At 38.1% G+C, this 25,471-nt stretch overlaps 1 protein-coding gene across 7 annotated transcripts in view; it reads right to left on the reverse strand.

The window, feature by feature from the left end:
* The window catches only part of PIK3CB (phosphatidylinositol-4,5-bisphosphate 3-kinase catalytic subunit beta), a 184,283-nt gene that overhangs the window by 11,365 nt on the left and 147,447 nt on the right, over window positions 1-25,471 (reverse strand). For 4 of the 7 annotated variants that reach the window (XR_002914434.2, XM_002814095.5, XM_009239355.3 and 1 more), the window contains 5 exons: window positions 25,226-25,369; window positions 22,932-23,031; window positions 18,674-18,852; window positions 17,725-17,834; window positions 15,978-16,056 (listed from right to left, as the gene is read on the reverse strand). Coding sequence is in view for 6 of the 7 variants with exons in the window: in XM_002814095.5 (XP_002814141.1) it covers window positions 15,978-16,056; window positions 17,725-17,834; window positions 18,674-18,852; window positions 22,932-23,031; window positions 25,226-25,369 (612 nt within the window). In the remaining variant the exon portion in view is untranslated. The remainder of the gene's footprint in view (window positions 1-15,977; window positions 16,057-17,724; window positions 17,835-18,673; window positions 18,853-22,931; window positions 23,032-25,225; window positions 25,370-25,471) is intronic. The other 3 variants (XM_024245077.3, XM_063722225.1, XM_054552698.2) reach the window with 1 other exon arrangement.

The following is a 25,471-nucleotide window of genomic DNA, read 5'->3' on the forward strand; positions in this document are numbered from 1 at the left end:
CTTTGTATATTAATATTACCTTTTTCTCATTTTGGTTGCAAATATTTTCTCTAATTTCTATTATAATAAGAACACCAAAATGGAATGAGATATCTTGAAAGGTTCAAATAAAGATCAGGTAGCTACAGAAAATACAATGGATGGAATTCATGCACTCAGTAAATACTCGGGTACAGCTAACCAAGCATTGTGTTAGATCCTGGTGATACAGAAAAAAGCAACAAACAAACAAACAAGAAAACCAGAGCAGCAGTCCCTACACTTACTGAGCAAATGCACAATGTGCATGTGTGATCTCTGTATAAGGAAGCAGTGCCAGGAGAACATGGCAGGAGTCAAAAAAGACTTCCTGGCCGGGTGCGGTGGCTCACACCTGTAATCCCAGCACTTTGGGAGACCAAGGTGGGCGGATCACGAGGTCAGGAGATCATGACCAGCCTGGCCAACATGGTGAAACCCTGTCTCTACTAAAAATACAAAAATTAGCTGGACGTGGTGGTGTGCTCCTGTAGTCCCAGCTACATGGGAGGCTGAGGCAGGAGAATCGCTTGAACCCAGGAGGCAGAGGTTGCAGTAAGCCGAGATGGCGCCACTGCACTCCAGCCTGGCGACAGAGCGAGACTCTGTCTCAAAAAAAAAAAAAAAAAGACTTCCATGTGGAGGAAGGACAGCAGGGCTGGAGGAGAGCACAAGGGGGAGCACAACAGAAAGATGAGGAAGACACAGTAAGTGGTGAAAAGACCATGCAGGTCCCTGTTGGCCATGTAAAGGACTTCTGTCATACTCCTAAAAGCACTGAGAAAGCTTCCGAAGGACTTTATGAGCGACAAAGACAGGCTGTGAGTGTGTTGTGGGGAGAAGGGAGTATATGAGTGTGTTAGCATGTATCACAATCAGATAGTTTCTAAAATTAAACAGTTTCTAAAACTCCTTCAAAAAAATTGAATTATTTTATGTTTTATTTATTTTTATTTTATTTATTTATTTATTTTTTGAGACAGAGTCTCGCTCTGTCGCCCAGGCTGGAGTGCAGTGGCGCAATCTCGGCTCGCTGCAAGCTCCAACTCCCGGGTTCACATCATTATCCTGCCTCAGCCTCCAGAGTAGCTGGGACTACAGGTGCCTGCCACAGCGCCTGGCTAATTTTTTTTTTTTTGTATTTTTAGTAGAGACGGGGTACGCTTTTTTAAAGGCACTTTTCGTCCGGGCACGGTGGCTCATGCCTGTAATCCCAGCACTTTGGGTGGCTGAGGCAGGTGGATCACCTGAGATCAGGGGTTCGAGACCAGCCTGGCCAACAAGCTGAAACCCTGTCTCTACTGAAAATACAAAAAATTAGCCAGGCATGGTGGCAGGCGACTGTAATCCCAGCTACTCGGGAGGCTGAGGCAGGAGAATTGCTTGAACCCAGGAGGCGGAGGTTGCAGTGAGCTGAGATTGCACCATTGCACTCCAGCCTGGGCAACAAGAGCAAAACTCCATCTCAGAAAAAAAAAAAATAATAAAAGCACTTTTCTAGTTCTAGCAAAATGAGGTTGGCGGCAGAACTTTCAAAATACAAAATAAGAGAATGAAGCATTCTCCTAATGCAGCATTAATGTTTTTAATGAGACCCCTTATTCTTATCATGACATAACACATGTAAAGCAAACACTGCCAGGTTAAAGTGCACTTTCTCGCTTTCCTGCATCTCCTCTCACTCCAGTTGCAGCCAAGGTAGGCAGAAGTCCAATAACTTCCTTTTCAAAAGCAGGCAACGATGAAAGCTTTCAGTGCCTTCAGGGTAGAATGTTCACAATGAGAAGGAAAAAACATCCTTCTCAGAGAGTTTGACAGAAGTCAAGCCGGGGACAAACTCTTGGCGCCCTAATCATCTCACCTAGGTACCCTCTGCACTCAACTTCTATACTTCTTACAAAGGCCAAGACTACAATTTCAGTAATGTTTACCCTCCTTTCTCAGACTCTCTGGCTCAAGTAGCAATCTGTTACCTTTCACACTAAATCAAACATTTAAAAATGAAATAAATTCTACAACACGGGGATGGCAGCTCCATATCCTTACTCTAAACAGGTATATAGCAAGTTATCTGGCTTTAAAAATTTGTTTTACAACTTGTATATATTCATGGAGTAGAAGTGCAATTTTGCTACATTGATATATTGCACTGTGGTGAAGTCAGGGCCTTCAGTGCATCCATCACTGTAGCAACACACATTGTACCCACCAAGCAACCTGCCATCAACCACCCATGCCATCCCTCTAAGTCCCCACTGCCCATCAACCCACACCCCGCTTCTACGTGTATATATTATTTAGCTCCTATTTATGAGTAAGAATATGTGGTATTTATCTTTCTTATCTCTGATTCTGACTCTGACACAATGACCAAAGTCTGAGTAGTACCTTAGCCCACGGCTTCCAAAGGAGAAAAGTTTAAATCTTTTACCCAATGCTTGCATTATTTCCACCTTCTTCCTCCAACCCTCTGAGATGCTGACACCACTATCATTAAATAACTTTTGTATAGGTCTCTTAAAAGGGAAATAGGCCAGGTGCAGTGGCTCACACCTGTAATCCTAGCACTTTGGGAGGCCAAGGTGGGCGGGCTGCTTGAGTCAAGGAGTTCAAGACCAGCCTGGGCAACATGGTGAAACTTCGTCTCTACAAAAAGTAAAAAAATTAGCCAGGCATGGTGGCAGGTGCCTGTGGCAGCTACTCAGGAGGCCGAGGTGGAAGACCACCTGAGCCCAAGGAGTTGAGGTTGCCGTGAACCATGACTGTGCTACTGCACTCCAGGTGGGGTGATACAGTGAGACCCTGTCTCAAAAAAAAAAAAAAGGGGGCGGGGATGTAAAATGTAAACTCCATTAGTGTAATTCAGATATGAAGTCTTAATGGAGGCAATTGTCAAAAAATTGATTTCACATGTATTTGTTGGGGTAGAGTGGGGGTGTGCAGAGGACTGGAAATCTACCCACGGCCAGATAGGTTTACATGTAGCCAGCCTATAAGATTTGCTTATTACTTCTTCACCAAAGGAGGTCAAGGAGTCCTAACACATCAATGTCTTACAAATGATCTAAGCTGACATGAAAGATATCAAAAGAGTATTTTGGAACATCATAGAAAAATGAAAATGAGCAATATGCATTTTCATTCATGCAAACATGGCACTGTTACAAGTACTAAAACAGTAATGTATAGACGGTACTTCAAGATTTGGGATTGACCTTAAAAGAGTGTGTGCTACGTGACCCACTTTAACCTAAACAGCTGGCCGAAAGAAAAAACAAACAAAATAGAAACATTGGAGCACATATATTTATAGAAACAGTAAAAAAGGTTTGGTGAGAAAAAGGTATCAGTTTGGAAATGAACTTAAAAAAAAATTAAAGTCCTTCATTTTTTAAAAACATGGGGTCAAAGTACAAAAAGTCAGCAAAGATCCCACTGGACAGACAAGTTCCTTTTTCTTCACACAATGCTTCCCATCAGCTAGACACTAGGTTTATTTCCAGCACTCCCACATGTGGTTGCCTCCCATTGTCTGAGGTCACAATGAACTTCATTTGATGCTAAATGTGCTTTACATTTAGATAAATAAAATCAAAACTAAGAGACAATAACTTCGTTGGGGTTTTCAATTAGGCTGATGGAACTAAGAATGCCAGGAAACAGTCTTTAGCTTAGCTTTTCATAATTAAATGAGGCACATCATATGGCCTGAATCTACTATTAGCAAAGGAGACCACTGTGTAGCTTCTGTGCTAACCTTGGAAAGAACAAATGAGTTACTAAACTTCAGCTTAAAGTTTCCCTCCTTTTTTGTGGGATCAGTCAAGTAAAAAACATATTCCTGGGGGTTTACTTTATATAGGAGGAGTTGGTAAACTCTTCCCAGAATGAGCCAGATAATAAATATTTTAGGCACTACAGAGTAAACACTCAACTCTGCAGTTGCAGCACAAAAGCAGCCATACATAATATGTAACCAAGTGGCTGTGTGACAATAAAATTTCATTTACAAAAACAGGTAGCCCAGGTCCAACTGGGTTTATGGTCCTCAAGCAGACAGTTTATTCTAATGAACTATTCCTCTTACCTATGCAGTATACCTTATGAGTGTTTGAAAAACTTGCTACCTATTCAAAGCTACTAATTCTATTTTTACACAGCTGCATTAGAAATTCCTCCTAATTTAAAAGAAAAAATCTGTCACCTGTGGTAGCCACAGTGCCCTTTTTAGATGAATTATGATCTCTTTTCTTTATTCTAATCACATCTACAATCCCAAATTGCTCTTTCTACCTTTACACTACTGGAAAGTGTAACTTGGAAAAACCTAAAAATAAAAAATTATTTCTTTCAAAAAAAAAAAAGGAAATTTAGGTATTTTAGGCACCATTATACTTTGGTAAACAAAGAGTAGTACTAGACATGTCTTACCACAATTGTTTTTTCACTTAGCCAGACTGGTAAAATAATAAACAGACATTAATTTAGAGTCTGACAGTCCTGGATTTGAATTTAGCTCTGCCATTTAATATTTCTGTAACCTTTGTTTAAAATCTCTAGCACTTTAATTTTTAATGTGTTAAAAAGAAATAACATAGCCCCATAGAGTTGTAAGCCTATATGATATTACTTACGAGAAGAACTTAATACAATGCCTGGTTCAGTTAATAAACAGCAAGGGTTGCAAGTTTTAAAAATATATATACACATATGTTTCATAATCAACAGACTATAACTGAAACTTAAGAAATTAATCAGGAGATATTATAATCTTGCAGGAACAAAGTCGATCACAAGTCTAACCGTTTCCAGCAACCTTGTAGACTAAAGTAGTTGTAGATACTAAATCACATTAAAAAAAGATAAAGTCCAAAGGTTTTATTTAAAAAAATGATAAAGTCCAAAGGTTTTATAAATAGGTGTGGTTAAAAAACAAAGAAAAAAAGACCTCTAGGTTCCAAAAATAGAGATTTCTCATAGCAGTGGCTCAGGAAGTTAGACTCGGCTGACATTTCAATGCCCACCAAAAACAGTCACGGACTTAGGCCCATGAGGTAGGATCTGGACCCGACAAAGAACTGTTAGGAATAACACTCAAAATCCTAAGGAAACTGAACACTTGAACAAAGGATTCTTAGCAAAGCAATTTTACTTCTGCGCAGAGGGGTGCCTCCTTGGCCAGTTGCCATGAGAGCACACCTGAACAAAGGGGCACGAGAGCCTTTATTCCTGATGCAAGTCCTGCCCCTGCATTCTTTCCTCATTGGCTGGGGTCGGGTCGTACAATCTAAACTAACCCTGGTTGGCTCAACATTTGAATTTTTTAGATAGGGTGGGCACGTTAAGAAAAAGTGGAGAGAAAGGGGAAGGGGTGTCTGTAATGAGCTAGAAAGTTAGTCCTCTTTCTAAATAAGGAAAGGAATGTGAGCTGGTACTGATAACGCTTGGTACTGCGGTGTGCCTGGGCATCTAACAAAGGCAAAAAGGAAAAAAAGGAGAAAAAGGAGAAAAAATGTGGGGGGGTTCTATAAATTAATGAATAAAAGATTGATCAGATTATTTGAAGAGGAACCTCATCATATCCCACACTACACTGGGAGGACTGGAACTCGAAATATCTGTTCATTGATCAGATGATGTGACATGAAAGTTTCCCATCTACCCCAGAAACTGGGTGGGCAAGAAAAAAAAAGTTTGATGTAAGTGCAAAAATTCAAGCCTTCCACACTCTCTTATGAGATCGAAATATAAACTGTCTATGAGGTGTGATGGTCTGAAGGCAGGGAGTTAACATAAAAACGGGTTGATCGTGTGTACAGGCCTTTGGCAACAGCTCAAACAAAATACAAACTCATTTTTAGAGATCTATTCACAACCCAGGGAGCAAAGGACCTTTACAGAAAACATAATATCCATCAATAATGAATTCAAAACTGAGTATTATTAACTATATAAGGAAATGAATAAAGTCACACAGATAAATGAAAAAGTAATATCCCAAGAACTAAAAAAGAACAATCTGAAAGAGACTTTAGGCTGGGCATGGTGGCTCACGCCTGTAATCCCAGCACTTTGACCTGGGAGACGGAGCCAGGCGGATCATCTGAGGTCAACAATTCGAGACCAGCCTGGCCAATATGTGAACCCTGCCTCCACTAAAAATACATAAATTAGCCGGGCATGGTGGCGGGTTCCTGCAATCCCAGCTACTGGGGAGGCTGAGGCAGGAGAATCGCTTGAACCCGGGAGGTGGAGATTGTAGTTAGCCAAGATCGTGCCACTGCACTCCAGCCTGGGTGACAGAGCGAGACTCCGTTAAAAAAAAAAAAAAAAAGAGAGAGAAAGAGATGAAAAAGAATAGAAAGTCTAAGCAGAAAAAAATACAATACAGGAGAGTAAACATTGTTGCAGAGATAATTAATGAACTGGAAAAGAATAGGAAATTACTAAGAAAGTCACATAAAGATATGAAAAGACTCAGCCTGGTCTCAACGCCAGAGCACACAGGGACTTGAGTAAAACTGTTATAACGATAAGATATGAAAAGATAGAAAATATGGAAGGTTAAGAGACATAAAGGAGAGAACAGGAAAGTTTAACATAAATCTACTAGAACTGCAGAAAAAGACAATGAAAGTGGGAGAACTGCAATACTGAAGGAAATGTTCAAAATTTTTAGAAACTAAAAGATGTGACTTCTTTGAAAAGGCACAATGAAAATGGTGATTAAAAAAAGAAATATATACCCAAAGGACTATGAATCATGCTGCTATAAAGACACATGCACACGTATGTTTATTGCAGCACTATTCACAATAGCAAAGACTTGGAACCAACCCAAGTGTCCAACAACAATAGACTGGATTAAGAAAATGTGGCACATATACACCATTGAATACTATGCAGCCATAAAAAATGATGAGTTCATGTCCTTTGTAGGGACATGGATGAAATTGGAAATCATCATTCTCAGTAAACTATCGCAAGGACAAAAAACCAAACACCTCATGTTCTCACTCATAGATGGGAATTGAACAATGAGAACACACGGACACAGGAAGGGGAACATCACACTCTAGGGACTGTTGTGGGGTGGGGGGAGGGGGGAGGGATAGCATTAGGAGATATACCTAATGCTAAATGGCGAGTTAATGGGTGTAGCACACCAGCATGACACATGTATACATATGTCACTAACCTGCACATTGTGCACATGTACCCTAAAACTTAAAGTATAATAATAAAAAAAAAGAAAAAAAAAAGAAATCTAGAAAAAAAAAAGAAATAAAAGAAATACACACGCACAGATTGTACTGCAGACACTAAAGGCAAAGAGAAACTTTTTGAGGCACTAAGGTGTAAAAAAGACATTACTTACAAAGAACCAATAACTAGACTGAGAACAGACTTTTTAAAAACCGAGACTAGAAGACAAATGAATAATATCCTCAAGGCTTCTGAGGAAAGCAGTCAATTTGGATTTCAAACTTCTATAGCCAAATGATATCAAACTCTGAATATCTACTTTTCCATAAAAGCAACAAGAATACTGACAAAAATTGTCGAAATCAACTATTTTAGAGTTCTGAAAATAAAACAAAGGCTTGCAGCAATCCAATAAGTGTTTATTCAAAACACACACACACACACACACACACACAGACACATCCCAACTTGAATCTGTTTTGTTTTACCATGGCCTAGTCCCAACCCCCTTCCCAGTTATGTGGTAGCCTTGACAACAAATAGCCCACAATCATGGTGAATGCATGTCTGACAGCCACTAGAGGAAAGAAAAATGAAGTTGGAGCTCCTTCAAAGCCCGATTCCCACAGAACTGTCATTCTTCGGCCTCTCTGGTAGTTTCCAGGAAGATCCCACTTACAATACTATGTTTATTTGACCTGACTCAGACCTCACCTAGCATGAACTGCCTTTTTACTGGGGAGTTTCTCAAAAATACTCAGAGTTATCTGTTTAACATTGTAGCTGTCTTGGGGGTAAATAACAGTTGGGGGAACCAACAAACTAACTGAAAGCTTAAAAGGAAAAGGTAGGTAATTACATGCCCATATGGTGCATTGAAAAGCTCCAAAATTACTGGTAGGAATCTAGAAGGCCATGTGCATGGATACTATTGTGGATTCCCAGGTCTGTGTACATGCAGAGGAAAGAGCTTACAAGGCCCTGGCTCTCAACTATGGCTAACTTTGAGGCTTTGTGAAAGCAGAAAGTTAGGGCTAAGGCACAGTTCTGAACTACCAGGCTGACTGTTGAAGGCATGACCCAACATGCGCATAAAGTGCCTCAGCAGACTGGAAGAGGGGTGGATTCCAGGCATTTAAGAAAATCAGGTCAACCATTAGCTGACCAATAAACTAAGTAAAGACATCAGTGACCACATATGACAAAAAATATAAACTTCACATAATTAGTTCAAAAAAGTCACTAAAATAAACAAACAGCCACAACAACAAATCCTGAAGGGAGAAGGAATCTGAGTTTCAGAGTTGTAAAATTATTTAAAGTGAACAGTTTTTGGCAAAAAGTATGTGACATACAAAGAAACAAAAAAGCATGGCACACATACAGGAAAAATGCATTCAATGAAACTGTCCTTCAGGAAACTCAAATTTTGAACTTATTACACCAAGATTTAAAAATCCCTATTTTAAACATGTTCAAAGAACTGAAGGAAACCATGTTTAAAGAACTATAAGGCTGGGCGCAGTGGCTCACACCTGTAATCCCAGCACTTTGGGAGGCCGAGGCAGGTGGATCACCTGAGGTCAGGAGTTCAAGACCAGCCTGGCCAACATGATGAAACCCTGTCTCTACTAAAAGTACAAAAATTAGCCGGGAGTTGTAGTGGCCGCTTGTCATTGTCCCAGCTACTTGGGAGGCTGAGGTGGAGAATCGCTTGAACCTGGGAGGTGGAGGTTTCAGTGAGCCGAGACCGCTCCACTGCACTCCAGCCTGGGCGACAGAGCGAGACCCTATCTCAAAACAAAACAAAACAAAACAAAAAAACTGTGAGAATGATGTATCAACAAAGGAAGACTATCAATAGATAGAAATTATTTAAATAAATCAAACAGAAATTCCAGAGTTGAAAAGGGCAATAACTGAAATTTTAAAATTCACCAGGTAGGCACAACAGCATATTTGAGCATAATAAAAAATTGGCAAACTTGAGGATAGGTCAATTATCTAATCAGAGAAACAAAAGAAAAAATAATGAAGAAAAAAGAACACAGCCTTAGAGACTTGTAGAACACCATCAAGCATAGCAATAAATGCATAATGGCGTTTAAGAAGGAGATGAGAGAGAGAGAGAGAGGCAGAAAAAATATATGAAAAAATTATGGCCAGAAACTCCCCAAATTTTATGAAAAACAATAATATATATGTCCAGGATGCTCAATTAATTCAAAGTAGAATAAACTCTAGTAGAAGTAGGCATATTATAATCGAACTGTCAAGAGCCAAAAATAAAGAGAATCTTGAAAGGAACAAGAGAGATGTGACTCATCACTTACAAGGATCTTAAATAAGATTAACAGCTGATTTCTCATTAGAAACCAGGGAAGCCAGAAGAAAGTGGGATGACATATTAGACATGCTGAAAGAAAACCTATCAAGTAGCAAAATTCTTATTCAGAAACAAAGGAAAAATTAACACAATCCCAGATAAATGAAAAGAGAGAAAGAACAAAGGTTGGAGGATTCATTCTTCCTGATTTCAAAACTTATTATTAAGTCACAGTAATCAAAACTATACATAGGGACAGACATATAGAATTGAACTTAGAGTTCAGGAAAAAACCTTCACATGTACAATCAATTGATTTTTGACACAGATGCCAAGATAATTCAATGAAGAAAGAATAATCTTTTCAACAAATGGTGCTGAGACAACTATACATCTAAATGGAAAAGAATAAAGTTGGATTCCTACCACACACACTATTTAAAAATTAAAGTGAACAAACAACCAGAAAAACATATTTGCAACTAATTTATCTAAGAAGGGTCTAGTATATAAAATATATAAAGAATTCTTATAACTTAACAATAAAAAGACAAATGACCCAATTTACAAATGAGCAGAGGATCTAAATAGACATTTCACCAAAGAAGGTATAGAAATAACCAACCAGCACATGAAAAGCTGCTCAACAACAGTAGTCATTGGAAAAATGCAAATTAAATCTACAATGAGATAACACCTCAAACCTACTAGGGTGGCTATAATAAAAAAAGATGGATAATAACAAGTGTTGGTGAGAATGAAGAGAAATTGGAACCTTTGTACATTGCTGGTTGGAATGTAAAATGATGCAGCTGTGTGGGAAACAGTTTGATAGTTTCTCAAAAAGTTGAACATAAAGTTAACATCAGTTCCAGTAATTTTAATCCTAGGTATTTACCAAAAGAATTTAAAAGACAGATTTACTCAAAAGTTGTATACAAATGTTTATAGCATTAACTGTGTACCTTTGTCTATGTATAGTTTTATAGCAGTTATTGTAATAGCAAAATAGTGAAACCAACCAAAATATTCATTAACTGATGTATGGATAAATAAAATGCGGCACATCCTTGCAAAAGAATATTGTTTGACAATGAAATGAAATACTGGTTACTGTTAAAACATGAATACACTTTGAAGCCATTACACTTAGAGAAAGAAGCCAGCAACAAAGGCCCCATATTGTGTTTCCATTTATATAAAATGTCCAAAAAAGGTACATCTATAGACAATTAATTAGTGGTTGCCTAGAATTGGAGTGGTTTCAGGGAGGGGGTTGGGGGTAACAGCTAAGGAATGCAGGGTTTTTGAAGGGTTGATAAAAATGTTGTAAAATTAATTGTGGTGATGGTTGCACAACTCAGAAAATGCATATAACCACTGAAATGTACACTCTAAACCAGTGAATTGTGATATGACAATCATACTGTATCCCAATAATAATAAACAAAAACTCCATACCCAGCTAAACTATTATGCAAGATTTTTTTTTCTTTCTTTTTTTTTTTTGAGATGGAGTTTCGCTCTTGTTGCCCAGGCTGGAGTGTGCAATGGTGCCACCTCCACTCACTGCAACCTCCCCTTCCTGGGTTCAAGAGATTCTCCTGCCTCAGCCTCCCGAGTAGGTGGGATTACAGGGATGTGCCACCATGCCTTGCTAATTTTGTATTTTTAGTAGAGACGAGGTATCACCATGTTGATCAGGCTGGTCTTGAACTCCTGATCTTAGGTGATCCACCCGCCTTGGCCTCTCAAAGTGCTGGGTTACAGGCGTGAGCCACCGTGCCCAGCCTTACTCAAGATTGAGGGTAATATAAATTCATTTTCAGACAAAACCCGGAGTGAGGGAGTATGGTACAAAAAGCAATGGTGAATAAAGAAATATTTAAAATTGTATACAAGAAATTCTAGTAAAAATTCACTGTAACAAATAACTGATATAAGAAGTTGTTAAATATTAGTTAAAATATAAGTGGTACAATTTATCCTAAAGTACCTATAATGATCAACAAGAGGGCTAAGTTATGGATTAATTTTGGAATTTGTTAAATCTGGCTAGGCGCGGTGGCTCATGCCTGTAATCCCAATACTTTGGGAGGCCGAGGCGGGCAGATCACCTGAAGTTGGGAGTTCAAGACCAGCCTGACCAACATGTAGAAACCCCGTCTTACTAAAAATACAAAATTAGCCAGGCATGGTGGCACATGCCTATAATCCCAGCTACTCGGGAGGCTGAGGCAGAAGAATCACTTGAACCCGGGAGGCGGAGGTTGCAGTGAGCCAAGATCATGCCATTGCACTCTGGCCTGGGCAACAAGAGGGAAACTCCCGTCTCAAAAAAAAAAAATTTGTTAAATCAAATATGCAGTTTAAAAACTTAAGAATATTCCCTAAAATAAATAATATATAAAGATTCTATATAAGAGCTGGGTATGGTGGCACATGTCTGTAATCCCAGATACTTGGGAGACTGAGTTGGGAGGATCGCTTGAGGCCAGGAGTTTGAGACCAGACAGAGCAACATAGTCAGACTCTGTCTCTCAAAAAAAATTTTAAATCCCAAAGTGCCTGGGATTACAGGCATGGTGGCATGTGCCTGTAGTCCTAGCTACTCAAGAGGCTGAGGTAAGAGGATTGCCGGTACCCAGGAGTTTGTGACTGTAGTAAGCTATGATTGTGCTACACAGGAGTTTGTGGCTGCAGTGAGATAGGATTGTGTTACCAAGGAGTTTGTGGCAGCAGTGAGCTATGATCATGCCAGTGCACTCAAGCCTGGGTAACAGTGAGACTCCATCTCTAAAAAAATTTTTTTTAATAAGTAAGAATTTAAAAAGTATTTTATAGAGAGGGAAAATTAAAATTTAAAACCCCTATCAATCCAATAAAAGGAAATAAATGAGAAAAAGGACAAAAACAAGGATGTAAATATAAAACATACAATAAGATAGTAGAAATAAATAAGTATATATGTAATCACAATAAACAATTAAAATTTCCTAATAAAATACATTCATATTGGAGTAAATCCATCCTCACAAAAAAATTCAACTATATGCTATTTACAGGAGACAAATATAATATAAAATGAAATAAAAGTTAAAAATAAAAGCTACAAAGGTAAATACTAACCAAAATAAGCTGGTATAGAAATGTCAATTTTGGACAAAACAGACTAAAACAAAATTACTAGGGATTCAGAGGCATATTTCTTAATGATAAAGGAGGGCACAGAGGCTAAAAGAAATCAAACCTTGTACAGATTTACAAATATAAGATCAACGCTTGAGGCCAGTAGTTTGAGACCAGCCTGGCCAACATGGTGAAACCTCGTCTCTACTAAAAATACAAAAATTAACCAAGCCTGGTGACCCGTGCCTGTAATCCCAGCTACTCGGGAGGCTGAGGTACAAGAATTGCTTGAACCCAGGAGGCAGAGATTGCAGTGAGCTGAGATCCTGCCACTGCACTCCAGCCTGGGTGACAGAGTAAGACTCTGACTCAAAAAACAAACAAACAAACAAACAAACAAAAAAGAAAAAACAAATATAAGATCAAGATAAACAAAAACTGACAAGATTTCAGGCAGGCAATGACAAATGTCAATTATAATAGGAGGTTGTAACATACCTAACGAAGTGACAAATCAAAACTGAAGTTTAATGAGAATATAGATCTGAACATATACTTGATACAATAACAACACAATAAAATTAGAAATCATAAAGAGAACAAAAAAGTATGCCTTTGGAAATTAAATTTTATTTATTTATTTATCTATTTATTTACTGAGATAGGGTCTTGCTCTGTTGCCCAGGATAGTCTTGAACTCCCGGGTTCAAGCGATCCTCTCACCTTGGCCTTCCAAAATATTAGGATTACAAGAAAGAGCCACTGTATCCAGCTGTAATTTCAAATAGTTCAGGAGTCAATAAGATAAAAACAGAAATTATGAAATATTTAGAATTTATATACTGTTTGATACATTATGAAAGTACATAAATATTTCCATTTTAAAAGTTAAGAGTTCTTTTTTTTTTCTTTTTTGAGATTAGGGTCTCACTTTGTCACACAAGCTGAAGTGCAGTAGCGTGATCTTGGCTCACTGCAGCCTTGACCTCCTGGGCTCAAGAAATCCTCCCTCCTCAGCTCCCAAGTAGCTGGGACTATAGGCACATGCCAACATGCCTGGCTAATTATTATTATTATTATTATTATTATTATTATTATTATTTTTGTAGAGACAGGGTTTCACCATGTTGCCCAGGCTGGTCTCAAACTCCTGCGCGAAAATGATCCGCCTTGGCTTCCCAAAGTGCTGGGATTACAGGCGTAAGCCACTGCGCCCAGCCAAGAGTTCATTTTAAAAAATGAGAACAGAATAAACACAAAAGTAAAAAAAAAATATAGAAGTAATAACTGATAAAGTAGGAAACAAACAAAAAACTCAACAAAAGTAGAAGCCCAGTTGAAACCATACTAATAAGGAAGCAAATCTCTAATAATACTGACAATAACTGCATATAAAAAGAAGAAAAGACCGGGGGCGGTGACTCACGCCTGTAATTCCAGCACTTTGGGAGCCCGAGGCAGGCAGATCACAAGGTCAGGAGTTTGAGACCAGCCTGACAAACATGGCGAAACCCCATCTCTACTAAAAATACAAAAATTAGCCGGGCGTGGTGGCAGGCGCCTGTAATCCCGGTTACTTGCGAGGCTGAGGCAGGAGAATCGTTTGAATTCAGGAGGTGGAGGTTGCAGTGAGCCGAGATTGCACCACTGCACTCCAGCCTAGCTGACAGAGCGAGACTGTCTCAAAAAAAAAAAAGAGGAAGAAGAAAAATATTAGACACAGCATAGCATAGATTTTAAAATTACAAGAGGATGTTATAAAAAATATGTGGTAATAAATTTGAAAACATTGATGAACTGGATTATATCTTTGTGTATAAATCTCTGTCTACATTTCCAATTTTAAGGTAAATTGTGGAAATACTGGATATAAAGAGTATAAATAAACTTCATACATTAAGGTTTATATTAATTTATAATAGTATATAAAAATACCTGTGTTTTTGTTGCTTCAATAGCACCCTAGACTGGATTATCATTTAAGAAAATCTTTGTTAGGATATCCAGTTGTTCTTTTTTTTTTTTTAAATTTTTTGAGACAAAGTTTCGCTCTTGTTGCCCAGACTGGAATGCAGTGGCACGATCTCGCTCGCTGCAACCTCCGCCTCTCAGGTTCAAGCGATTCTCCTGCCTCAGCCTCCCGAGTAGCTGGGATTACAGGCTCCTGCCACCACACCCTGCTGATTTTTTGTATTTTTAGTAGAGCTGGTTTTCACCATGTTGGCCAGGCTGGTCGTGAACTCCTGACCTCAGGCAATCCACCTGCCTCGGCCGCCCAAAAGGCTAGGATTATAGGAGTGAGCCACCGTGCACCGCCCAGTTGTTCTTATAATCTGTACTTCTTAATTGGAACTGACAATTTTCATATTAGTTTTTTTTTTTTTTTCTTGAGACAGAGTCTCACTTTGTCATCCAGGCTGCAGTGTAGTGGTGCAATCTCTGCTCCCTGCAACCTCCACTTCCTGAGTTTAAGTGATTCTCATGCCTCAGCCACCAGAGTAGCTGGGAGTATGGGCATGTGTTCCACGCCTCGCTAACTTTCGTATTTTTAGAAGAGACAGGGTTCCACCATGTGGGCCGGGCTGGTCTCAAACTCCTGACCTCAAGTGATCTGCCCGCTTTGGTCTCCCAAAGTGCTGGGATTACAGGTGTGTGCCAACATGTCTATTAGTTTGTTTTTATACCTTTTATAAAATGCCTTTTCACATCTTTTCATTACGTTCACTTCTATGGGCTCTTTAAATATTTACCCCTTGTTCTGTTCATTGTGAATACAATTCCCAGTCTGCTGAGGCTTGATTTTATGTTTCCTTTTTTCTGTCACGACACCACAAACCTCTTCTGCTCGCTATCTACCGCTATTGATGGTGGCAAGCTAAAAACCTGAGAATGCACCTAAACATTTTCCTCTCTTTTCCCTTGGTAGGTAGAGAAATGAATGTCCCTGGACTAAGTATAAAAAGGCACAGGACTTTCTCTGGCCTTGTCATTGCCATGACCCACAGTACATCTTTCAAAACCATAGGTTGGAATGTAATTCTGGCTGTCTGCCCAAGCCTTATTAAAGTTCAAACCTATTCCTTCTTTCTGGAATTTCAGTCATATGTGTAGTTTTAAACTGAAAAAGTTTAGGCAAGACAACATATTTGAAAGTACACTGTAAAGTGCTATATAAATATTATTATGAACAACAACTAAAAATAAGAGCAAGAGGGAAGGAATTAACAAGAAATTCTAGATATTTTGCTGTGGGAAGACTACAACATTAGACCAAAAAAAAAAAGAGACTAGATCTCACCGAAGATCCAAACCAGCTTCTTTCCAGAGTAAATCCATCAGGCGCAACATTTGGAGTGTCAACATATCCTGTCGTAAATCTAAGAGAAAACAAACTGCTTCATTACAAGTGCTTTTCCTTTTATGCCTTGTAACTCATTAATTCAAGGCTAACTCAGAATTAACTAAAAACATTAACAAACGCTGTGCTAATATTTTCACTAATTTTATAACAAATATTATACTCTTTGGATAGCATGTCCCTGTGACATTATTTCAGACATTAAATTAAAAGATTTTTTAAACTGTTTACCATGTGTAAGTTACATCCTATTGAATATAAGCACAGCCTCGGAGAACTTTTAAGATTTTCCTTCCTTAATTATATTCTACTTCCCGAGGCTGACAGCTGGCCCTACTACTCCCATAAGGCAGTGACTTTCTGCTTGCTATTCACAGGAGATTCACTGCGCAAAGCACAGTCACTTACTAGAGTTCCGAGGATACTCGGAACTCTAGAGTTACTAGAGTTACTAGGATAACACATGGGTTCAGGGGTACTAATTGTATGCTGTAATACTGTTTGTATTACACTGTATGTGTATTACATTAATTACATGGCTAATTTTTCCTTCTTGCTTGCTTTTACCACTACATGGAGAGTTCTTAAGAATCACGTAAGTAACTGCATCACGAGGTCACAAAACTGTAATGGTTGAATTTATTATCATGTCTAAGGATATTTTCAGGGAAGAGAGCACATGAAACTAGTGACATCCACATAATGACATTTGTATGGTCAAGTGACATTAAATGTTTAGCAAAACCCTATGAGTTCTTTTTAAGTTGTAAGCACATATTCTGATAAGCACATTTGCTTATGTTATCTCAATTCCTTTTAATAACCCTGACATACAGATGCTATAATCCTCATGGATATGAAAAACCTGAAGCTCAATCAGTTTTCTGTGCTTTGTTTGTAGTCACATAACTAACACACACAAGTCACCACTGCCTATTGGCTGGTATGATTACTTCAGAGGCATTTCCTTTACACATTTTGGGTCTGTTAGGTACTTTCATCAAAATACAAAACTATGGCAGCAAAATCAATATTGCTATCACTGAAACAGGATGTATGAATATATTACTGAAAATATCCTTGCCTGGGCACGGTGGCTCATGCCTGTAATCCCAGCACTTTGAAAGGCCAGGGTGGGTGAATCACTTGAGCTCAGGAGTTCAACACCAGCCTGGTCAACATGGTGAAACCCCATCTTTACAAAAAATGCAAAAAGTGAACCGGGTGTGGTGGTGTGTGCCTGTAGTTCCAGCTACTCTGGGGGCTGAGGTAGGATGATCACTTGGGCCTGGGAGGTGGAGGTTGCAGTGAGCCAAGATCGTGCCATTGCACTCCAGGCTGGGAGACAGTGAGACCCTGTCTCAAAAAAAAAAAAAAAAAGTAAAAATAATATCTTGTATTTCATAAGCTTTTTAATCAAAGGAGTAGGCGCATTTTGTATTTTGTAGGGGGAAATAAAAGAAGGTTCATTAGGACAGTGTATTTAAGTGAATGGTATAAATCATTTTATAAGAAGGGAAAATAAAGGCATTTAGGACATGTTCAATTTGACTTTAGGACCATTAATAGCTACCTTCCTGGCTGCAAACTGTTACACACTTACACTACACATCACTTTTCAGATAAAGCAAAATGGCAACAAATGAAAAATTCTAAGAAATTTGATGTTAAAAATCTCAGTACTTACCATCACCATTTTTAAAAATCACTCCAACTGAATCCTCACCAAATACCTTGTTATTGTATACCAGCCACAAAGGCTTCATTTTGGAATCCATGTATTTGCACTTTTCAACACTGAAATCAAGTGGGGAAAATTAGTCAACTTCAGTGTAATGATACAGAAGATTATAATTTCACCACTATATATACTAGGCTCGGGAAAACTCCTCATCTATTCCTGTCAGGTCTGCAGAAGAGTCAGACTTAGAAGAGTCCCACTTGGTAGAAAAGCAACCATGAGGACAGCCTTGGGTGGCATATACTAATGCCAGATAGGCTGGACTCAAAACCTAAGATTGGCCCTTCTCACCTTCTCCACTTAACATTCCTCCTCTCGTTTCCTTTTATTTGCTTAACTTTACATTATTACACTTAGTGAATAAAAAATTACAACAAATCATTGGATTAAAATTAGAACTATTTTGAGACCATTCTTGATTTCTTAACATGGGATTCATTTGAATACTGATAGTATACTGAATACAGACTATTATTTTCCATTATTACTTTTGTAGCGAATGAGAAAGTGAGAAATAAGTTGCCAAATTCACTCAAGACAAGATCTCATTTTAAAATAGGAAAATCAATCAGTAAATAATTTACTATAGTTTGCAACATTTTGCTTATTAGGATTGTCAACTCTTAAAAATCAGTAATATAGAAAATAAATTTAATTACATATAATTGAAATATAAATTCATTTGTAATAATTTTCACTAAATCCACAGGTAAGTTTAGCTGATAAGCATACATCCTACTGAATATAAGCATAGCCTCGGAGAACTTTTAAGATTTTCCTTCCTTAATTATATTCTACTTCCCGAGGCTGACAGCTGGCCCTACTACTCCCATAAGGCAGTGACTTTCTGCTTGCTATTCATAGGAGATTCACTGCGCAAAGCACAGTCACTTACTAGAGTTCTGAGAGGATAACACATGGGTTCAGGGGTGACTGCAGGTCAGAGAGGGCTTCCCGGTAAGCACTCTGTTTTAAACAGGTATGCATGGCCTCCTTCCCTTTGGCTCTGTTTAACTTCACGGCATTCAGTTTGATTAAACTATTCAAAGTTTTTAACTTATTGAGTGCTTCAACCTGAAAAATAAGTTCCCCACACCAAAAATTCATTTGACTAAAAGTAATATAATATCATGTGATCATATCAATAACACCTGCTCCCAACATATACACATAACCATACACACACATAACCAGCTGAAGTAAAAAACAGTGTCTGACTTATGAAAAGCATTTTACATACAATAAACTTATTTTTAACAGTTGTTACAGCATCATTTTCAAACTTTCTTTAAACCTTTTCTTGAACAAAATCTTACAAATTCGAGAAAAGCAGACTTAGATTATGGATACTTAAGATAAATGTGGGCCAGGTGCGCACTATGGGTACTTAAGAAGATAAATGTGGCCCAGCACTTTGGGAGGCTGAGGCAGCTGGATCACTTGAGGTCAGGAGTTTGAGACTAGCCTGGGCAACATGGTGAAACCCTATCTCTACAAAAAAAAAAAAACAAAAATTTGCCGGGCATGGTGGCACTTGCCTGTAATCCCAGCTACTCGGGAGGCTGAGGCATAAGAATCGCTTTAACCTTGGAGGTGGAGGTTGCAGTGAGCCAAGATTAAGCCACTGCAGCACTCCAGCCTGGGTAAGAGAATGAGAAACTGTCTCAAAAAAAAAGAAAGAAGAAGATAAATATGAAACTTAAGCTACTCAAAATTCTGCAATTCATTGTATGGTAGAATTCGAGACATCACTAACCTAAACCAGTCCATTTGGCCAACTTCATAGTATTAGAGAAAAACCTACGTAGAAGTAACTCTGAGGTTCTTGCTATTCAACCTTAATATCTACTTCTTGTCATCACTCTTGTATGATATCTCAATATATTCTATTTCCATTAACAGCATAGCTAGAATGAATTATTTTATAATAAAGTGTGAATATAGACATGCTATTTGTTATTCAAATCTAAATTACTTGTTTTTATAATAACTATGGCTATCAAAACTTATTCAAGTAAAAAAAAAAACTTATGCAAGTAGTACAAGGTGTATCAACAATGGCCAACTAAATCAAAACCATTATGTTTAAAATTCAACTTTATGCTGGGTGCGATGGCTCACGTCTGTAATCCCAGCACTTTGGGAAGCTAAGGCAAGTGGATCAGTTGAGGCCAGGAGTTCAAGACCAGCCTGGCCAACATGGAGAAACCTCCTATCTACTAAAAATACAAAAATTAGCCAGACACGGTGGTGTGCACCTGTAATCCCAGCTACTCAGGAGGCTGAGGCAGGAGAATCACTGGAACCTGGGAGCTGGAGGCTGCAGTGAGCCAAGATCGCACCACTGCACTCTCCAGCCTGGGCAACAGAGAGAGACTATGTCTCAAAAAATAAATAAATCAGGGTCAGGTGCAGTGGCTCATGCCTGTAACCCCAGTACTTTGGGAAGCTGAAGTGGGCGGATCACTTGAGGTCAGGAGTTCAAGACCAGCCTGTCCAATATGGTGAAACATCCTCTCAACTAAAAATACAAAAATTAGCCAAGCGTGGTGGCGCACACCTGTAATCCCAGCTACTAGGGAGGCTGAGGCAGGAGAATCACTTGAATCTGGAAGGCAAAGGTTGTAGTGAGCCAAGATCATGCCACTGTACTCCAGCCTGGGTGACAGAGTGAGACTCCATCACAAAAAATAAAACAAATAAATAAATAATAATAATAATAAATAAAATTCAACTTTATTATTTAATAACTGAGGGTCTTTTATGTCATAGTACATAAAATTCATAACAACTTCAGCCACGCATAAAGAAGGAGCACCTTATTTTACGAGTATATCATTAAAACTGGAAAAAACAAATGTTAAAAATAGAATTAAAAAGTATACTGTGTGTAACAAGCATATAAAATATGTATATCACAAATATAAATAATGTGGCTTGAAATTCCATGCACAAGAGATTTAATTTATAACATGTTTTCATTTTTGAATTCTGCTTCTATGCAAGGAAACCACTAAGACTATGTAGGGAGATGAATTCAAGCATGCAGTTTCCACAGAGGCTGAGACCTTGCTCACAGGAAACTAGGAAGGACCTATGCAGCTTGATGATAAAATTGAGACGGCTGAAACTTGCCAAGTTAGCCATCTGTTAAAACCACAGATCACTCTACTTCTCAACAGTTTCAGGAGCTGTACAAACACTGGTGACAAGGCAACCAGATAAAAACTGGGCTAAACAAACAGGAACTTTTTAGAAGTATGTGAAATTTGAAACTTCTTCCATGTCTGTACAGTCGAAAGTTTTCATGCTCCACCTCTAATTGTGTTGATATCCACACTTCCTGGAACAGTGTCCTGAATACCCCATGGACATAAGTCTAACACTTTAAGTGTTTCAACGCCTTGTCCTTTTGTAAGTTTACAGTAATAACAAGAACAGCTATGTACAGGGTAAAGTCTTCCTCTCACAACTCATCAATCAAAAAAAAAAAAAAAACCAGGAGTTAGAATAATTTGTTCATACATATATCATCCTTTTATTGTCTTTAACATCAAGCTGAGGCTCCAAGAAAATATGCAGTGTGGAAAATGGTTATATGATGACATTAAGCAAGTTATGACTAAGTATGGCCTAACAGGCTTTGGCAGAAAATTTGAATTTTACTCATAGTGCAATGAAAAATTATTGAAGGGATTTTAAAAGGGATTTTAAAAGGGAAATGATGTAATACAATCTACTTCTTTTTTTCTTTTTTTGAGACAGGGTCTTGCTCTGTTGCCCAGACTAGGGTGTAGTGGTACAATCAAATCATAGCTCACTGCAACCTCAAATTCCTGGAGTCAAGCAATCCTCCCACCTCAGCCTCTCAAGTAGCTGGGACTACAGTTGCAAGCCACCTTCTAATTTTTTCTAGAGGTGGGTCTCACTATGTTGTACAGGTTAGTCTCAAACTTCTGGGCTCAAGTGATCCTCCCACCTTAGCCTTTCAAAGTGCTGGGTTTTCAGGTGTGAGCCACTGCATCTGGCCACAGTCTACATTTTTAAAATGTCACTTTATCTTCTGTGTACAGAATGTGGGGGGAGATGTAGGAAGGGAAACAAGGGGTACAATTTAGGTAGTTAATGAAGAAGTCCAGTGGAAAAAGAATAGTAGCTTGGACTAGGATGGTAGCCATGAACACAAGAGAAATAGGCAGAGATGTGAGATATATTTCAGGGTTCTATAAAATTCAGAGGATTAATAATATTGATTCCATGTTGTTGTGAAGAATAAATGACCCATCATAAGTGATGAATAAACATTAGCTATTATTACCATCATTAAGGGGCTTTTCAAAAGGAAGGGATCAGAAAAAGTTTTTAACATCATGAAAAATCCTAAATATTAAAAACACCTAATGGAAGCCTATGAGAGTTCTTCTGGCAATGCAAATGAATTAGAAAAGAGTAGTTTAACTGGAAATTAGGAATCTGATATAAAAATAGGGTGGGGCAGCTGGGTATGGTGGCTCACACATGTAATCCCAGCACTTTGGGAGGCCGAGGCGGGCGGATCACGAGGTCAGGAGTTCGAGACCAGCCTGGCCAACATAGTGAAACCCTGTCTCTACTAAAAATACAAAATATTAGCTGGGCATGGTGGTGCATGCCTGTAGTCCCACCTACTCGGGAGGCTGAGGCAGGAGAATCACTTGAACCCGGGAGGCGGAGGTTGCAGTGAGCCAAGACAGTGCCATTGCACTCCAGCCTGGGCAACAGAGCGAGACTCTGTCACAAAAAAAAAAAAAAAAAAAAAAGGGTGGGGCTGGGCGCGGTGATTCACATCTGCATTTCTTAGCACTTTGGGATTAATATAGAATATATTAGGAATTCTGAGTAATTATTTTTTCAGGTAGCATTCAGTTAATATTTTTGTGCTAAGTTCATCGAAACTTCATTTTTTGACTTAAATTTTGATAAAAGAATGTATTCATCAGGTTGTCTGTTACTGAGACTTCTATGAAATAATGTGGTGGGAGAAATGGCATTTGATAAAACTGATCAAACACCATGTACCAAATTGAACATGAAGATTAAAACAAGCTGATATTCATGCTTTAAACATTGTCTGTCAAAAAAAGAAAAAATGAACAAATAAAACAAGCTGATACCTGCTTAGAAAGCACTTTCATGTGCCCCACACTTCCCCGGCAGTATGCTTCAAGGATGACACCAAATTGTACTGAGACAGCAGGAATGTGCACTTCTGACCTGCAGAAAGTTAATGATATCCGAACAGTTTGTTTATCAAACACTTCAGACCGAATAAATACTGACTTCTTTATTCTACAAAAAATAAACTTATGATGGCAAGGTCATTGTGTGCATTATTATTATTATTTCCTTCTTCCCTTCCTTCCTTTTTTGAGAGTCTCACTCTGTTGCCCAGGCTGGTGTGCACTGGTGTGATCTCGGCTCACTGCAACCTCCACCCACCGGGTTCAAGCTTGCTGAAAATAAAAACGTGTAGCTAGATGTCACTAGGTGACTAGGTTCTAGCCAACAGGACGCAAGATGAAGTGATGTGCACAAAAAATGAGTCCTCGACTTAGAAGGAAATGCTGGTCCCTCCCCTCCCCATTTCTGGTTCGAATGTGGATGGTGTGGCCAGCCCCTTCATACTTGCGATTCTCCTGCCTCAGCCTCCCGGGTAGCTGGGATTATAGGCATGCGCCACCATGCCTGGCTAATTTTGCATTTTTAGTAGAGACAGGGTTTTGCCATGTGGCCAGGCTGGTCTAAACTCCTGACCTCAAGTGATCCACCCACCTTGGCCTCCCAAAGTGCTGGGAACAGGCGTGAGCCACCACGCCTGGCTATTTTGTGCATAATTATTAGTGACATGGGTCAACTTTCCAATTTGTTAAACTTCAAAGTTCAAAAGCTATGATATTCTATAATTAGTTAATACTTCAAAGTTCAAAAGCTATGATATTCTATAATTAGTTAATACTTCAAAGTTCAAAAGCTATGATATTCTATAATTAGTTAATACTTCGAAGTTCAAAAGCTATGATATTCTATAATTAAATACTTCAGAGTTCAAAAGCTATGATATTCTATAATTAGTTAATACTTCAGAGTTCAAAAGCTATGATATTCTATAATTAGTTAATACTTCAGAGTTCAAAAGCTATGATATTCTATAATTAGTTAATACTTCAAAGTTCAAAAGCTATGATATTCTATAATTAGTTAATTCTTTATTCCAAGAAATCTAAAATGTGTACAATCTTACCTGATTTGCTTTTGTAGGGGTAAGGCAATCTTACCAATTTAAAGACAATAGGCTGCAACAGGTATCTATGAAATCTGACTGGTATTAAACAATTGACTAAAGCCCTGATTAGCATCTATTCCAATTTTTTTCTTACTTAAAAAGTGATGTACATATTTGAAAAAGGAAGGAATACTTGTTTTGTTATTCCCTGAGGGGTTTAAAAACTAAGACTGAATGAATGAGAAAAGACAAGTTAAAAATAAGAAAAGGTTCTAGAACAACACAAGGAAGTAAAAAAAAGAGTGGGAAAAAATATATGAATAAGAAAACCATATTCAGAAATAAAACTAAAATTAAGAGCACAACATTATAGAGCTTATTGCCTTTGAGAAGCTCAGCAAAGAAAAGAAAAAAGAAGAAAAGAATAAAAAGAAAAGAAAAGAAAAGGAAGGGAGGAAGGAAGGAAGGAAGGAAGGAGAAAGAAAGAAAGAGAAAAAAGGTAGTTTTTTTTCTGACAAGCATTAGTTTCAGTACTATGAAGTCCAGATTGGGAGGGAAAAAAATGTCTGAGTACAGAGTCAGAAATGAGAAATCTATTAACACAATTTCCTTAGAAAACAAAGGAATAACTTTAGTTCTCATTCCTGATTTTACTCTTGTATGAACTTGGTGAAGTAAGGTTCGTGTATTTCTGGAAATTACCTACTTAATAAAGAAATTGAATAAAATTGCTGTCATTATAGTAAACCCTTACCTTCACTCAATAACACTAGTAATGACAGTACCACCCACAACTTTCTAGAAGAAATAAATAGGTCTGTCCAAATATATTAAGACAATAAGTACACTTTACTGGAAAATAGCAATACATTATTAATTTCAGTTAAAAATCAAGCAGGTAGAAAACACACACAAAAAAAAAAAGGAAGGAAGAAATAAAGAAGAAATCAAGCAGGCATGGAGGGACACATAAGGGTCTTGGATAACTGAATTACTTCGTCAAATCTCAAATCATGAAAATCAAGAGTGCTGGTATCAAGAAACAGGAGAAGGCGCCAAAACCATATAAATGTTATAAATGGTTCAGAAAAAAACTAAAGCAGCCATTTTTCTATTAAATATATTATGCTGGTTTATAGTTACTAAAGCACCTGGTGGGCTCAAATTAAAATATAAAAGACTTACCTAAGATGCCAAAATAGAAACTGCCCTATCCTCCGATTACCAAGTGCTCTTTCTAATAGGAATCTAGAGAGGGCACAATCAAGAAAAGGCTCATATTTTAACACTTGCACCAGTTGTAAAAGATATTGAGAAAGTTCTTCATCACTGAAAGAAACAGAAGACACAGTGAGTAACCAAACAACCTGTGCCAGAAAAAGATCCCTTCGTATCAAACTATCAAATGTGAACTTGTTGAAACACAATGGT

The sequence above is a fragment of the Pongo abelii genome, chromosome 2, assembly GCF_028885655.2.
Source record: "Pongo abelii isolate AG06213 chromosome 2, NHGRI_mPonAbe1-v2.0_pri, whole genome shotgun sequence".
Classification (NCBI taxonomy): Eukaryota; Metazoa; Chordata; class Mammalia; order Primates; family Hominidae; genus Pongo; species Pongo abelii.